The following is a 16,636-nucleotide window of genomic DNA, read 5'->3' as shown; positions in this document are numbered from 1 at the left end:
GGATGGTTTGACCTCTTCAAGAAGCGCTACTGTTTTCACAACATCATACTGTCAGGAGAGCGTGCCTCCGTGGACCACAAGGTGGCCGAAACGTTTCATGCTCAACTTGCCAATCTCATCGAGGAGAAGAGGTACCTGCCAGAGCAGGTGTTCAACGCTGACGAGACCGGCCTGTTTTGCAAAACGATGCCACCGCAAACTTTTATCTCGAAGCACAAGGGGACAACATCGGGATTCAAGGCCGCAAAACACCGGGTATCTCCTCTTCTCTGCACAAACGCAAAATGGGACTGTATGACGAAGCCCATGATGCTGTACCATTCCCTGAACCCGCGTGCTCTCAAGGGCAAGACCAAGCAGATGCTGCCTGCGTTTTGGAGGGCCAACAGGAAGCCATGGGTTGATGGCAGCAATTTTCATGGACCAGTTGTATAACTGTTTCTTCCCTCAGGTGGAGAGATACCTGGCAGAGGAAAACCTTGCGTTCTAGATTCTCCTGCTCATCGCCAACACTCCTGCCAACCCCGGTGACCTGAAGGTGGCTCCAAGGTTTACGAGGATACCATTACCAAGGTTTATGAGGAGGAGGTGATGGTTGTGGGCAGTGATGAAGAGGTGTCAAGGTCCAATCTTAGGGTCAAGTTCCTCAGTGAGATGCTGCAGGATGTGGTCAAGAGGTTACAAGACGCCGATAGTCATGGAGCGTGACCTTAAGTTCAAGGGAGGATTGGATGACGTGATTCTTCCATCCAAGTAGCCACATCGAAACCTGCGTCAATCTGCCAGACAGCTCTCAATTCGGGATTTTTTTTCTGCCCTGGTCCCTCCACCTCAGGAGCATCAGCACCCACTCCTGCCTCTCCTGCATCCACTTTGTGTGCGACTCATTAAGATCCTCACTTGCGTCTTCAGAGGACTACACAGAGTTCACTGGATTTTAAATCATCATTTGAGAAGTTGCGTGTTTGTAAAAATAGAAATTTGAAATGGTACCTGCTATGTTTTATTACTTTAAAAAAAATTTTATTTCTATTGTTTTTTTTACTTTTACTTTTATGGTACAGTTGGTTTCTCACTCTTTGAATAAACTGAAATTGCCTTCCTTCAATAAACATTGGAAATGTTACCTGGAGTTGTTTAAAGAAAAAAAAATTAATTAAAAAATTATTTGTAGGCATTTTTAATGAAACGATTTATAGTACTGCAGCATAGCAAACCAATTGTTCGACTTTTCATAAAAGCACCAAAATTGGTACATATGTTGACTAATGTATTCTGGATATGGAGCCACTTGAGATTTTGCCTTTGTCAGCTTTGGCGGCCATTTTGGAAAATGGCCGCCATTCTACTTCAACAACATGGGATATCTGTCATTGTTATTCTCTTTGTAGGTTTCTCAGAGGTGATAAATACTCCATGTGATGTGCATTTACAAAGGAAAACAATACAAATGTCATTTGTGTTGATTTATTATATTTCCAACCATTGTATTGGGGAAAAATTGTCATTTTTTATGGGAAAATCCATTTTTGCACACAGCATCAGTGACAGGTTCAGAAGTATTTTGTTGTGGTGGTGGAAGTGGTGCTGTAATTGGTAATATTGGCTACATGTGGCCCATGCTGCAGAACATGACCACCGTCGGATTCAAGTTCAAACCGTAGACACTGACGTCATCGTCTTGGCGGTGATGGTAGCCCAGGCACTACCATGTGTGGATGACCTCTGGATTGCCTTTGGGACAGGCAAGAACTACCGCTACATTCCTGCCCATGAAATAGCTGCCTCCCTTGGTCCACAGAAGGCACGTGCCCTCCCTGTCTTCCACGCCATGACCGGATGTGACACAGTATCAGCATTCCTGGGGCATGGGAAGAAATCTGCCTGGGCCACATGTAACTCGTTTCCAGAACTGACAGATTCTCTTGTGACCCTGACCACCACGCCAGTCAACATCCAGGATGACACAATGCACTGCATTGAAAGGTTTGTGGTGCTCCTCTATGACCGCACCAGTCCATATACGGACGTCAATGAGACCAGAAAGAAACTCTTCGCCAAGAGGAACTCCGTCCAGCGCATCCCACCTACCTACGATGCTTTGGAACAGCATGTGAAGAGATCAGTCTTCCAGGGTGGCTATGTCTGGGGGCAGGTCTTGGTCCCTCAACCTGTGCTTCCATCACCAACAAGCTGGGGCTGGCAGCAAACAGAGGATGGGTCCTACGAACCGCTCTGGACCACACTCCCTGAGGCTTCTAAAAGCTGCTTCGAGCTGGTGTCGTGCGGCTGCAAAAAAGGCTGTAGAAACCGCTGCAAATGCAAGAAGGCTAATCTGCAATGCACTGGACTGTGTGCTTGTGAAGGAGAATGCCAGTAGACAGACGCAGTAGACACAGACTGAGATATCAGCCCAGCTTAGAATGTGCAAATGCAAAGTCGCATTGCTTGTAAAAGTGTTCTTGATCCAGAGCCAGTACACTTGAGCTCAGAAACTCATATTGTACTAGACTGATGTATGCGTGTACCATGTGTCCTGGTAGAATGGTAGTAGACAGTAAACCGTAGCCGCTTCAAAGTGAAGTGTGCAATAATTTGACTACATTTTCTGAGTTTGTCATTATCACGATTATCAGTTCCCTTTTCAAAATGGAGTAAAGTATGTAATCTATAATGCAATTTTTGTTGATTCCAAACCCATTGAATGTGATGAATATCATTTGACTCTTGTTCTCCAGGCAATAATGGGTACTTTTCAGGAGAGCAGCAATTTACAAATCAAATAATGGCTTTTTTACCGAAAATACTGGCTCATGATATTTGAATACGCCTTTTCATGGTCAATTTACTGAATTTTACACTTTCCTTATATCTACCACCAATACAAAAAGAAAATATGAGCATATAGCCAATTTCGCTAAAGTAGAATGGTGGCCATTTTGGAAAATGGTCGCCGAAGCTGACCAAGGCACAATATTGGGTGGCTCCATATTTAGAATTGTTCGGAATACATTATTCTAAATTTGTACCAATTTTTGTGTTTTTATGCAAATTTGAACAATTGATCTGAAATATCAGACTACGCTCAGGTCAGGTCAGGTATGGGAGCATGTGCCAGAACAGCGCGTCGCTGCGTCCACTTTCCGCCGGTACTCCAGGGGCCTCCGTCTGGCCATCCCCCAGGCAGATGCCAGGCCCATCCCCATCTCCTTGAGATGATGGTCAACCTGCTGCAACCATGAGGCACTGGTTCAATGAGGCAACCATGAGACTACGCTGCAGGACTATTATGTGCATTCGTGGTCGAAAATATTTTAAACCTTTAAAAGCTTCCCTTATGAAACAGGAGCCGCTGGAAACCCATTCCCTTTTTTTCCATTGAAACGATGTGTGACATTTGTGGTGTCGACGTTTGCGGCTTCATCATTCGCTGTATTTTCTGTCTCATGAACCGTCAGGAACCATTCCCTCCTTTTTTTCCATTGAAACGATGCACCGACATTCACAGGTTTGACATTTGCGGAATTTTCCAGGAACGTATCCCCTGCAAATAGCAGGGTCCAACAATATAAACTTGAACACTGCGTGAGGTATCATGTTCGATGAACTCTTTAGTAAAAACGAAAATACAGAGCCGTTTACGATGTATTTTTATCTTTACTTGAGCAGTGATATATTTTGAGAATGTACACTCATTTAGACAAGCATCCAGATTATCGGATTAATGATTAGAGTAAGGGAATATTGCAGAAGCACCACAAATGTTATGCTGAAATAAAGAAGTACATGTCCATGATAGTATGATGGGGTCAGAACTTTTGACAATTAACCCAAGCTTTTGCTATTTGCAACATTGTCTTTATGGTGTCATTTCTTCTGCAGGATGTTTGGCTCTGGGCGTGAGTATAACTTCACTCGGCCCAATGAAAAGGGGGAGTTTGAGGTCGCTGAAGGCATCACCTCGACTGTTTTCCGTGCAATTCTAGTAAGTTGACATTTGCTATGCTTTAATTATTTGAGTCCTATTATTTTCTCTGTCATCTTGCCTGGATGGTTACAATCACATCTGGAACCACAGGCTGTTCTGTGTGCAGTGTTAAAAAAGACATGAAGCTCATGTTCTTTGAACTTAATTTGGCTCTTCTTCTAAATAATTTTGTTCTCAATATTGGCATTGATCTCAATAAGTATTTACTCTAAGTTACTTATGAAGAGAATTCCTGCAAAGATTAGGGGAAATTTATCTTTCTGAATTGTTTAGTAAAGAAAGAATTTGTACAAAATGGCGAATACTAATTTATCACAGTTACAGCTTCAGTTACAAAGGTTTTTGATTATTTTCTATACAGTGGGGGTACAAAAAAGCCATTATTATTATTATTTTTTCATTTTTTTTTTTTTTATAATGCCATCGTTTGCTTTTAATGCTGAGAACGCAAGTGGTCTTGGATTCTAAAGCATTAACCTGCAGCAAATCTGTGATGTGAGTGATTGTGAAAATTTCACATGAGATCCATATTGGCCGAAGACACCTATGGGAGTTGTGATAATGTCACAAAAAGTATGCAGTTTGCGAGCATATTTGGATCGTGAATGGAGCGATAGCATACAAGTGTAGGTGAATGCAGTGTTGATAAAAACAAGATTGTCGTGTGGAGACTGGCCATGTTGTGAAGGAGCAAAAACATAAAAATTGCCAATATTCAGGTGCCACATGTTTGAATTGTAGTTATTTAAAATTTTCATTTTCACCCTTTTTATGGCTCATGCTGAAATTTTCACAAATATCTCATGCAGGGTAAAGATATTAGGGTGGCAGTGTATGTTTTCAATGGATTGCTAGCACATGAGTAGCAAATTGGCAAATCAACACAGTACACAGGATTTTGTGTGTGTGTGTGTGTGTGTGTGTGTGTGTGTGTGTGTGTGTGTGTGTGTGTGTGTGTGTGTGTGTGTGTGTGTGTGTGTGTGTGTGTGTGTGTGTGTGTGTGTGTGTGTGTGTGTGTGTGTGTGTGTGTGTGCGCGCGCGCGCGTATCCTAAAGATCTAGACTCATGAAGGAGATAAACAACAGAGGATCAAAGGGAATCGGTGAGACAAACATATTGCGTGAGTTGATTAGTGATAAAAGGGAGAGTGCCAGTGAGAAAAGAGCAGGGGTGCTTATCGGATAAAACATCAGGTGACAAATAGCCGAACTCTTGAAAGACTGGAGGAGGAATAATCATGGCACAACAGACTCGTGGAGTCAGTTCCACAGACTAGAGAATAGAGGGATGAAGGAATTTTGGTGAGTGTTTAGCTTGGCATTGGAGAGGGGTAACTCTGCAATTTCTGAAATAATTTTCTCCTGAAATCCCAGCGTTTTGGGATATGAGTGCAGTTGAATGACTAAGTGGGCCACCCCAAACCATTTTTTTTTTTTTTTATACATTGTCGAGGGTTGTGGAAGATCGAGAGCAGAATGGAAAGGAACAGAATGGAAATTGGATTAACACCAACTGGAAATGGGAATCACTTCAGAAATTAATAAAGTCTCTTATCCAGATCTTCACTAAAATCGAATCAATTCGTCCTTGTCCCACACCCAACCTGCCTCCCAAGTTTCATCCGAATCGGTCCATAGCTTTTTGAGATATCCTACAAACAGGGGTGAAAACGTAACCTCCGTCCACCTTCTGTGGCAGAGGTAAAAACAAACCAACAGGGAGGCCCCAAAACTATGTGAGCCCAAGACACAGGATCAAAATAAATACAATGATCACAAAAAAATACATTGAAGTTGGCACTCAATAGAATAACTATCAACACAAAATGAGAACAAAGTTGATGGCAGCACATATGAATCCGGAATGATTACTTGGCTTTTTGGAAGCAGATCACTTGGGAGGATCAAGGGAAGGGAAGCAGCCACGACCAGTAAACCAGAAAGCAACCAGCTTTAAAATGACCAGTGATTGATTTAACTGTGGATTACACCCTCATTTCGTGGTTTTGTTTGTGTTTGTTTTTCTTCTTTTTTATTCTTTATTTTGGGAAATTGTGTGTTTGGATTTGCTTTGTATCTTGTCATTGATAGGTAAACTCTCAATTGGAGATTCAGCACATTAGTTGTAGCTTTCACTGAAATCACTGAACCAGGCCCTCTATTTTAATGCCTTCTTGAAGTTCCAGGGGTCCTTGTACCAATATTGAGCATGCAAAATTCAATAATGGGATTGAAGGAACAAATTCATTTGGTATAAGTACAGTAATGGACATGACAACTCATCTGCTGAAAGCCTTTTAATAACAAAATTATGGTGGGTAGAATTAGCATTGGAAGAAATGTGGGGAGGATGCACAAATTAATAAAGGAGTAAATAGAATAAAACACGCTTGGAAACGAGTGTCTGTCAGCATTAAAGCAGGGCCTGACATCATTAGCATATAAATGCACTGACAGAATCGATGTACATTGCATTATCATCGCAGTATATTTGTTCATGCAGCAAATGGTATTGGTAAGGCCTTTTGAAATGAAACCGTTCCAGCATTACGTCCTGCTTTGAAGCTGCATTGCTTTTTAGAGGCATGAACCCATCTGAGGTTCATGTTGTGCCTCAAGGAATGAACCATGTATCTCAACTAGTGGGAGTAAAGCTTTTGTCGTGATGTGAATGAGGGACAAAGTGTGTCACTGCTCTCCACAGAGCGTAGCATGCATGCAGGCACATGTTGCCTTTGAGGCATACCCTGACTGACCTGGTTTAAAATTATTGATAATTAAAAATTATTGACTGATCACTTTAAAATTATTCAGCTAAAAGCAGGCACTTTTTGCTCTTTTTCATTTGTATCGCATAATCGTTTCATTTGTATCGCAATATCCTTTTCCAGGAATAGCAATATTTTAATTGGTGGTGGGGTGGGAGGGGGAATGGCCAACACCTACAATTGTTATAGTTTTTGTCTTGCAAATGCTGCCTTTGTATAAGATGATTGTAACTTAAAATTAGGAATGCATCACTGCTTTGAAAGTGATATGTGCTTGCTTGCTGCCTTTTTCATATAGAAGGTTTAAGTAATCAACTGAAATGGCAGGATTCAGTTTTGAGTGCTTTGATGTTACAGGATTACTACAAATGTGGTGTGATTCGATGTCCCGACGGAATTTCCATCCCGGAGTTGAGAGAGGCTTGCGACTACCTTTGCATCCCTTTTGATTACAGCACAATCAAGTGCCGTGACCTTAGTAAGTGTCTATTATTTGTACATATATGTGCGTTAAACTGATGGCATTTGTTTGAATGTATTTGGTGGAATTTGTCATGAAAAATCTGAGATTAAAAATATTCTTTATTTCCTCCACCACCGAAGGTGAATCGAGGTTATGTTTTCACCCCAGTTTGTGTGTTTGTCTGTGAGCAGGAAATCTCAGAGTTTTTGATGGATTCAGACTAAACTTGGTGGACAGTTTGGGTGTGTGACAAGGACGAATTGATGAGATTTTGGTGAAGATTCAGATCTGAATGTTGATACGAGAATCTTTAAAGTGTTTCTTCACCATAAAAATAATGGGGCTAAAGCCGATATATAGCATATTTCAAAACATTGTGAACGGATGCCGATGCAAGTTGGTGGACAGGTTGGGTGTTTGACGTGGATGATTTGTTTTCATTTTTGTGACTATCTGGATCTGGATCTAGACATGATAATTTTTTTTAATTTATTTTTCAATTAAGAGATGGTGCCAAAAATAAAATGTAGCACGATTTTTCAAAAAGTTGTCAAGGAGTTGTGACATAATTAGGTGGATGGGTTGGGTAGGTGACGAGAACAAGTCTGTTAGATTTTGGTTGGGTCCGGATACAGATCTGGCCCATCAATGGGATACAAAACGTAAACTTTTCAGCTTGGCGGAGGTATGCACTTTACCGAGCGCCATTGTAGTTTTTGAAGTGATTCTTCACAATTGAGAAATGGGGCCAAAAAAAGATGTTGTGGACCCAGGGGTCAGGGGAGAGAAGACCAAGAGGGGGGGGGAGCTATCTCAGATTCCCACAAGACTTCAGAATCACAGGCCATGGCACACAAATAACTTTGTTATAACAATAACTTTGTGGCACACCTAACGTGGCACACAAATAAATAACTGATCGACTATGAACGCCAATAACTCGACCACGTGACTTGAGGTCCTCTGTCTCATAAATACCGTTTCCCTAATGGTCAAGTGATCTAATTACCGGGGGACACGCCTTCTGGTAAGGTAATCCAGTTTGAACAAGGCATACTGATCAGATGCAGTCAAGTGTAACTGCCCAAGAATGTACCGGCGAGAAACAGATCGTTGGGGGATAACGTCCTGGCTAAGCTTGGATACGAACCATGCTGGACCAATGAAGGAAAAGACGAAATCGAGCTGGGAACATTTTTACACAAAGCATATGTTTACAATCAAGCGAGGAAAGGTATGTGGCACAATGAATGGGGTTTATTTGTATGTACAGCAGGGATAGCAAGGAATTTGTGGGGTGCGACAAAAGGCAAGCAATTTACAAAAGCATACACAGAGCAGACTTATCCAGTTATAATATTCTACAATCTTAACTTATGCTGAGACAGGCGCCATCACTCACTCACACACACACACACACACACACACACACACACACACACACACACACACACACACACACACACACACACACACACGGAATATTAGATAGCCAGAGAGAAAGAAAGCAGATGAGGACAAACGGTCTCTCAATAACTGGCACGGTCAGCCGACCCACGCAACCCAGGTAGGAGGGAGAAATATTGGTGTCTAAGGTGTGGGATTGGGAGGTGTGGTGTAGTGCAATATGGGGTATGTGGTGTCATGCTAGAGGAAAATGGGATTGCGAGTCAGTAATGATGTTCTTTTGTGTGTCTAAATGGGATGAGAGAGAGAGAGAGAGAGAGAGAGAGAGAGAGAGAGAGAGAGAGAGAGAGAGAGAGAGAGAGAGAGAGAGAGAGAGAGAGAGAGAGAGAGAGAGAGAGAGAGAGAGAGAGAGAGAGAGAGAGAGAGAGAGAGAGAGAGAGAGAGAGAGAGAGAGAGAGAGAGAGAAAGAGAGAGAGAGAGAGAGAGAGAGAGAGAGAGAGAGAGAGAGAGAGAGAGAGAGAGATATAGATGCGTGAGGCAATAGATCACTAACCAAGTAGTGCATAGGTCTACTAGTGTAGCATGTACCTCCATGGGATGCTCCGCTTGAGTGTTCCCATCTCGAGAGTTGGCACGTTATCTCCAGCCTAGTCACTTTGCCGGGGCTCATGGCAACGTGGGCTCAGCACTGGTCCTCCGGAATAAGCATGTCTCAGTCACACACCAACCGCGAGTGAAGAGCCAGCGAAGGGCAGAGGCAACGAGGAGCAGCCAACGCAGAGCTGAGACTAGCAGAGAAGAAGGTGGCGAAGAAGAGGTCGAGGGGCTCCGCGCTCCTCCTTTTATGAGCCCTGGGCGAAGGGTGAGGACGACCCGAATCCCGCTTCTCTATTGGGCCACAGCAGCCCTCACCACGCCCTGCCAGGTTCCTGGGGCCGGAAGCGCTCCCATTCGCACATCTGACGCGACACAGCCCTGACTCAACATGGTGTATTAGCAGCAAACCTGGCCCCAAGTGTGCTCCAAGTGCAGTCTGAATGCCGAATAGCAATGTACACCCCCCACACCCCCCACCCACCTCATGAGTCAAAATGCACACCCAGGCCCCGTACCAAACTCCCAGATTGCCCTTCCCGCGAGCCCTCCTCACCGCCCATCTTGCAGTGTTCTGGCGACTAGACAAGGGTCGTATCAATCCTGCGTGCTCACCCGGGACATTCCCGGCGAGATGCAGTTGGTGCTATTAACGTTTGTTGCTCATCCCCACATCATGTGGTTTGAGTACAGCCTGAGCCAGGCAGCACGCCTCTGTTTAGTGGCGAATTGTAGCGATGCAGAGGTATGAGGGGGTGTGGTAATATTTTTCCCATGTGCAGGAGGTGTTTGTGATCGAAGTGGTGAAGTTTAGGTGAGCGAGGGGGTGAGCAAGGTGAGATGATGCTGGAAAATGGCGTGCAGATTTGAATGAAAAGGGTGCGCCATGCGTGTGCTGTATCATGTGTTTGTTCTTATGTTGATTCTCAGCCAGGGGAGGTTGCGTGGTGTGTTTGCTATTCATATCGTGGTGTGTTTCCTTGCCTGTTTGATTTGTACCATGGCAAAAAGGAAAGGGTTGGAATATAAATCAGAATAGAAAAGAGATATAGTTAATAGACCTAGCTACAAGACCCACGTAGGCTGCGTGGTGTGTTTGCTATTCATATCGTGGTGTGTTTCCTTGCCTGTTTGATTTGTACCGTGGCAAAAAGGAAAGGGTTGGAATATAAATCAGAATAGAAAAGAGATATAGTTAATAGACCTAGCTACAAGACCCACGTAACGCACTTTGTCCCGTTAACTCACTAGATATGAAGGGAAGGTCGAACTGCATGAACACTCACGAAATAACTGCCTCGGGATCACTATGTTAGGTGCCATTGCCGAAGAGGCATACGGTTTCGTAGAACCGCAACAATATATAGCACAATATTTCAAAAACGTTGTAGATGGTTTTTGACAAAACTTGGATGAGTTGGGTAGGTGACAAGAAAAAGCCAATCATATTTTTGGTTGTCCTAATGCAGATCTGGCCGAACAATGGGATCCAGACACAAATTGTTCAGCCTGGTGTCACTATGCACTCTACTGAGTGCAATTATAGTTTATCTTGTGATTTGTGCTCACAACTGTCTGGGAGATAAAAGAAAATAAAAAAGACACGTGTTATTGGACTTGTATCAATATGTATATGTATGTGTGTGTGTGTATGTATATATATATATATATATATATATATATATATATATATATATATATATATATATATATATATATATATATATATATATTGTTACGAATTTCGCCCGCCCGGCGTGCGATCGGCCACGTAACTCGAATCGCGACGCGTCGCCCACCGGAACGGACAATTCAGTCGTGACCCTCCTGGAACTAGTCACGGGGGGGGGGGGGGTTAACCTCACCACAACCCAGTCTGCATTCTACCCGCGCAAAATAGGGTGAATCGCCGAAAGTCGATATACCTAAGTGCTCGCACGGGTAACTTACCGAGGGGCTGTACCACGCCACAGGTCGACTCCGGACCCGAACCGCTTAAGCGGTTTGTTCCGTGCTACAGGGATAACCAAGCGGAGTTATCGTCGACCTTGATGGTTCAGATTGGTTACCGGGTGTTTTAAACCCACTATCAATCCCTTACGTGATGCAAGATGGAGATTCACCAAAGGAAAGGATGAAGCGAAACGGGGGAACAGTTCAACAAGCAAGCACTTTATTTCACACACGTAAGCAGGCAAATAGGAACAAAGGAAAGCACTACGACCGAATAAAAGGCAATTATTTACAGCACAGTCACTTATACAGGTTTTACTTTGCAAGACTGGCGCCACAAACACACATACAAAAGCCCGAAAAGAAAAGAAAAGAAGTGACTTCCCTCATGGACCGTCGAGTCCTCCTCTCCTACTACCGTCAGCACGGTCGCGCCTGGTTCCGGCCTCCCACGCGGCCGGCGAACCCTCTCCGGCACCCCTCGTCCGGATGCGCAGGTCCACCACAGGCCGCACTGCGGCGCCTCCCGTCCACGTCTCCACCAACAGGCCGCGCCGGGCCACGAGCGCGGGAACGAGGGAGGAGGAAGGGAGCGCTTTGGAGAGCGAGACCCAAGGAGAGAGACCGAGCCTTTTTGGAGAGAGATCGAGAGAGATCGAGCCTTTTTGGAGAGAGAGCTACAGCCAACATGAGCCACGATCAAAGAGAGAGTGAGCCTCGGGTCCGTTTGCCTTTTGTAAGGTGGGGCTCCGCCCTTCGCCGCGCAGGGCTCTGCCCCGTTCGCGGCTCCACCTCCCTTCGAGGCGTTTCCAGAAGGCTCTCGAAGGGGGGCGTGCCCCCACTCCGACTGCCTCACGCCGGGCCTCCGCCAATGGGGAGGGAGCTGTGGTATAGCCTGCGGGCATGCAGGGCGGGGCATGATGAGGGGAGGAGTGGTCGTGGTGGTCATCGTGTCTGCCAGGGATATAAGGTGTGCGCGCCGCCTGAGGCGTTGTAGTAATGCTGGAGTCGCCCGGCTCATGAGTGTGCTGAATAGAAGATGCTTAGCAGGCAGACACGAGCGGGGAAATAGTCGAGCCAGGCTGTGTTGCACAAGCGCGAGCGCGGGCGTACTTTGCCCGCGGCTCTCCTTTATTGCGTATTCAGCAGAGGAGCGTCCAGCACGGCTCAGAGATCGTTTTATTTCTGGTCTGCGAGACGCAAAGATGGTAGCAGCCATCCTGCGGTTGACCGACATCACATTCGACTCGGCGGTCGGGACTGCTTCGTCTGTCGAGCAGACACTCACGGATGTCCGCACCATCGCTGGCAAGGACGTAATGAGTAGCTCCAGCTGGGGCATGTCGGCTGATCCCGAGGTCCACGCGGTGACCGCGCAGGTGCCGCAGGTCGCGCGGCCCGGAGTCCGCGCGATGGCTCAAGTGCCGCAGGTCGCACGCGCGCCTGGCGGTGCGGGACGAGGGCGCGCACCGCAGCACGGTCGCACCGGGAGCGAAGGGGCTTTCCAGGGGTGCTGGGGGTGTGGGGGTCCGCACCTGTGACAAATGTGCCCATATAAGAACACCGTGTGTTTGCATTGTCACAAGGTGGGACATTTGAAGCGTGTGTGTCGGATGGCGGGGGCCTCCGTTGGGGTCTTGAATGACGAGGTGCGGGAGGACCCCAGTGACCTGGAGATCGGCCTGCAACCGGGGCATGGCGATGCCGGCGAGCCGGAGCAGGAGATGCAACCAAGGTTGAGTCTGTTTTCCGTTGGTTCGGAGATGACGACGCCGTTCACGGTGGAGGTCGAAGTGAATGGCGAGCCGACCGTGTTTTGCGTGGACACCGGGGCTGCGGTGTCGGTCATGGGTGAGCAGGCGGCTCGTGGTCTTCGCGGTGTTCGCCTGGTCAAGACGGCCTTGTCGCTGTACACGTACACCGGTGAAGCGATTGCACCGCTTGCGAGGGCCGACGTCTCGGTGCACTACCGAGGTCGACGCGCCCGGCTCTCGGTGTTCGTGGTGCGAGGGGAGGGGCCCGCCCTTTTGGGTCGGGACTGGCTGGCGCACCTCAGGCTGGATCTCCGGTTCGTACCTCCAGGTGTGCCAGTGCTCTCTTTGATGCCTTCGTCGAGTACCGAGGGCGAGGCTCTGGCGGCGGGGGCCGCGTCGATGCAACGGGAGCGGCCGTTCGTTGCTGCCTGCGGCGGTGATGTACGGTTCGGGAGCGGCGAGAGCCGTATCAGCTCTCGCGATGAGTTCCCGCGCTTCGGCAGCGTTCGTGAGGCAATGCGCGCCGGTGTTGTTCGGGCAGCTGCGACAGGTTGCGGTGAGCCCGTGGCATTAAAGGGAGTCGCGAGTCACAACATCGAGTCGACAACCAAGAGACGGACTCGTGATGTGGGTTGTGGGTTGCTGTTCATTGCATATGTGTTTTTCCTTGCTCTAGTGATGCAGTTTAACGTTGTTGAAATAAATGCCAGCAGTTCCCGTGTGAGAGTGGGTTTGGCGGAGATCAATCAATGGGATTTGTATTATGATCGATGTGATGTGGTGGCTTTGGGAGCAGTGGTGGCGAATAAAAAGGTTGGGTTGGCCTTCCGTTGTCCCGGGCCGCGGGTAGTTGCTTTGTCATGTGCTGGGATTTTATCAAAAGGACGCGCTGTACGGAAAAATGAGTTTGCAATGGTTCGAATGATGTTCGTAGTGATTTATAACGAGCCTATGATTGAAGTGTGGTTTAAATGGAATTGCTACCGTCTAACTGCCGTGTGGGTCTCGGAGATCGACTCGGAGCCAAGACTGGTGCGCTGGTCGGCGTTACCCCCACCTCTGGTTGCGAGCCCAGCTCTCTGTGTTCGCTCAAGGCCGTTTAGACGGGCGTTGGCGTCTCAACTGATTGTGGTGCGTGGGTTGTTTTGGAGCATTAAGTGCGTACAGCCAGCGGCGCTGTTCAGCGCCCCCAGCCAAGGTCGATCGATGCTGGCGCTGGCGCCATGGCTTCCAGACAGCGGGCTTCCAGCCTCGGAATGTTTATCTACGTCGGGTCTGCCTGGGGGGAGTGGGCCGGAGGCGTTTGATGGTGCCGGGGGAGGTTTGCTCGGGAGATCGCCACGGCCTCGCCGAGGGCCATGTCAGCATGAGCCGCCTGGGGGCGTTTCCGCTGTGTAGGGCTGCTGTGCTTTTCGCCTTGCTGCTTCATATCGGTAACGCGGCCAGAGTTTGGGAGGTGCTGTGTCTTCGGAATCTGGCCGTGGCAGCTCCATTAGCTCGTTTTCACGCATTATATGATGTGGTGTGCTGTTATACTTCGCTGTTTTCATTTTTTGTGCCTTGTCGACTATTATACCGTAGTCCTTCGTGTTGTTTATGCTTATTGTGATGATGGTCATTTAATAATCATAGTTTTAGGAGGGAGGAGTGTGGTATAGCCTGCGGGCATGCAGGGCGGGGCATGATGAGGGGAGGAGTGGTCGTGGTGGTCATCGTGTCTGCCAGGGATATAAGGTGTGCGCGCCGCCTGAGGCGTTGTAGTAATGCTGGAGTCGCCCCGCTCGTGAGTGTGCTGAATACGCAATAAAGGAGAGCCGCGGGCAAAGTACGCCCGTGCTCGCGCTTGTGCAACACAGCCCGGCTCGACTGTTCCCCCGCTCGTGTCTGCCTGCTAAGCATCTTCTATTCAGAACATCACAGGAGCTGCCCTGCCCCCCTTCCCGTGCCAGCCTTGGCACCGCAGAGGGGTGCACAAACCCACGCACAAGCGCAGGTTTCTTTTTTGCCATTGTCATTGGTTGGTTTGAGTTTGTTGGATCCCAAATAACGATAGAGAAAAGAAAAATGGCTAACTCAAAGCGCGCAGCCCTGTTGAATCACAAATATTGCCCCTGAACAACAGGTGTGGACTGACTACACATGAACTTATCGATATATCTCACCTGAGGACCCTTTATGGTGTATTGCGAATTTCCACAGCCATAACTGTGTGTGTGTGTGTGTGTGTGTGTGTGTGTGTGTGTGTGTGTGTGTGTGTGTGTGTGTGTGTGTGTGTGTGTGTGTGTGTGTGTGTGTGTGTGTGTGTGTGTGTAATATATATATATATATATATATATATATATATATATATATATATATATATATATATATATATATATATATATATATATATATACATATATATATATATATATATATATATATATATATATATATATATATACATATATATATATATATGTATATATATATATATATATATATATATATACATATATATATATATATATATGTATATATATATATATATATATATATATATATATATATATATATATATATATATATATATATATATATATATATATATATATACATATATATATATATATATATATATATATATATATATATATATATATATATATATATATATATATATATATATATATATATATATATATATATATATATATATATATATATATGTGTGTGTGTGTTGTTACGGCTGTGGAAATTCGCATTACACCATGAAGGGCCCGTAGGTGAGACATCTCTAAGTACATGTGTAGTTTGTCCCAAATCCGTTGTCTCGAGGGAATTTATGTGATTCATTCGGGCCGTGACGCTTTGAGTTAGGCGTTTTTCTGTTCTATCTTTATTTTGAACCAACTACGTCTCAACCGCCATCACACAACAACCACCAACCACAACGCCGTCTCTCAACAACCACGCCATCCTCACCACTCCGCCAGCAACCGTCAACATCTCCACGAACACAAAAGGGGAACAACAACAACTCCCACCCCGATTTCCCTGGTAAACAAGAATGACGGTTGGAACTCAACTCCCACCCCGATTTCTCTAGTGGAATGTTCCACCCCCCCCCCCCCCCGCGTGCCGCGAAGGGAGGGGCAGGGTGCCGGGGAAATAAAAGGGCGCACGGAGGAGCCGCTGCGAGGAAGTCAGGTCAGAAGAGGTCAGGTCAGGGCGGTCAGTGAGAGTGTCAGTGTCGGTCGGCGGTTCGTGGTCTTCTGTCCGTCTGGGTCTTGGAGAAGCGGTCCGTAGAGCGACCCGCACATTGGAGCTTGCAGTCGGTGGAGAGTCCGTACGTCGCGGAGGGACGCGGACTGGAGGCGCCGGTCTGCCAGCTGTGTCGTGCAGACCTGCACGTTCGTACAAGGAGCGCCGGAGAGAGCTCGCCCACCATCGCACCGCGAGGGTGCAGGTAACCTGCAACGGTCTCGTGGGACTTGTTTGGTCTGCCAAGTCCCACGCCATAAAGGCCCACGGGCCCCGTCTGCCCCCTTGTCTATGAGGTTGGCTTCTTTCCTTTGCTTTCGAATGAATGTGTGTTGGCGCCGTCTGTAAAGTAGAACTGTGTAAGTGTTGCCGTGTGTACGCGTATTCGGTTTAACTCTTGCTTTCGCTTTGTATGTGCATTTTGATTATTGTGGCTGTATTTACGTGCTTTCCGTGTGCCGCGGAAT

At 46.5% G+C, this 16,636-nt stretch overlaps 1 protein-coding gene across 10 annotated transcripts in view; it reads left to right on the top strand.

Annotated features, from left to right (window-relative positions):
• BTBD10 (BTB domain containing 10) overlaps nt 1–16,636 on the top strand; it is a 148,890-nt gene that overhangs the window by 107,046 nt on the left and 25,208 nt on the right. For all 10 annotated transcript variants that reach the window (XM_085885540.1, XM_085885541.1, XM_085885544.1 and 7 more), the window contains 2 exons: nt 3,883–3,985; nt 7,113–7,233. In XM_085885540.1, the coding sequence (XP_085741666.1) occupies nt 3,883–3,985; nt 7,113–7,233 (224 nt within the window). The remainder of the gene's footprint in view (nt 1–3,882; nt 3,986–7,112; nt 7,234–16,636) is intronic.

This window comes from Eptatretus burgeri, chromosome 6 (genome assembly GCF_056783735.1).
Source record: "Eptatretus burgeri isolate ZD-2024b chromosome 6, Ebu_testis_v1, whole genome shotgun sequence".
Lineage (NCBI taxonomy): Eukaryota > Metazoa > Chordata > Myxini > Myxiniformes > Myxinidae > Eptatretus > Eptatretus burgeri.
The sequence above is the reverse complement of the archived record's forward strand: the minus strand, read 5'-3'. Positions and strand labels throughout refer to the sequence as shown.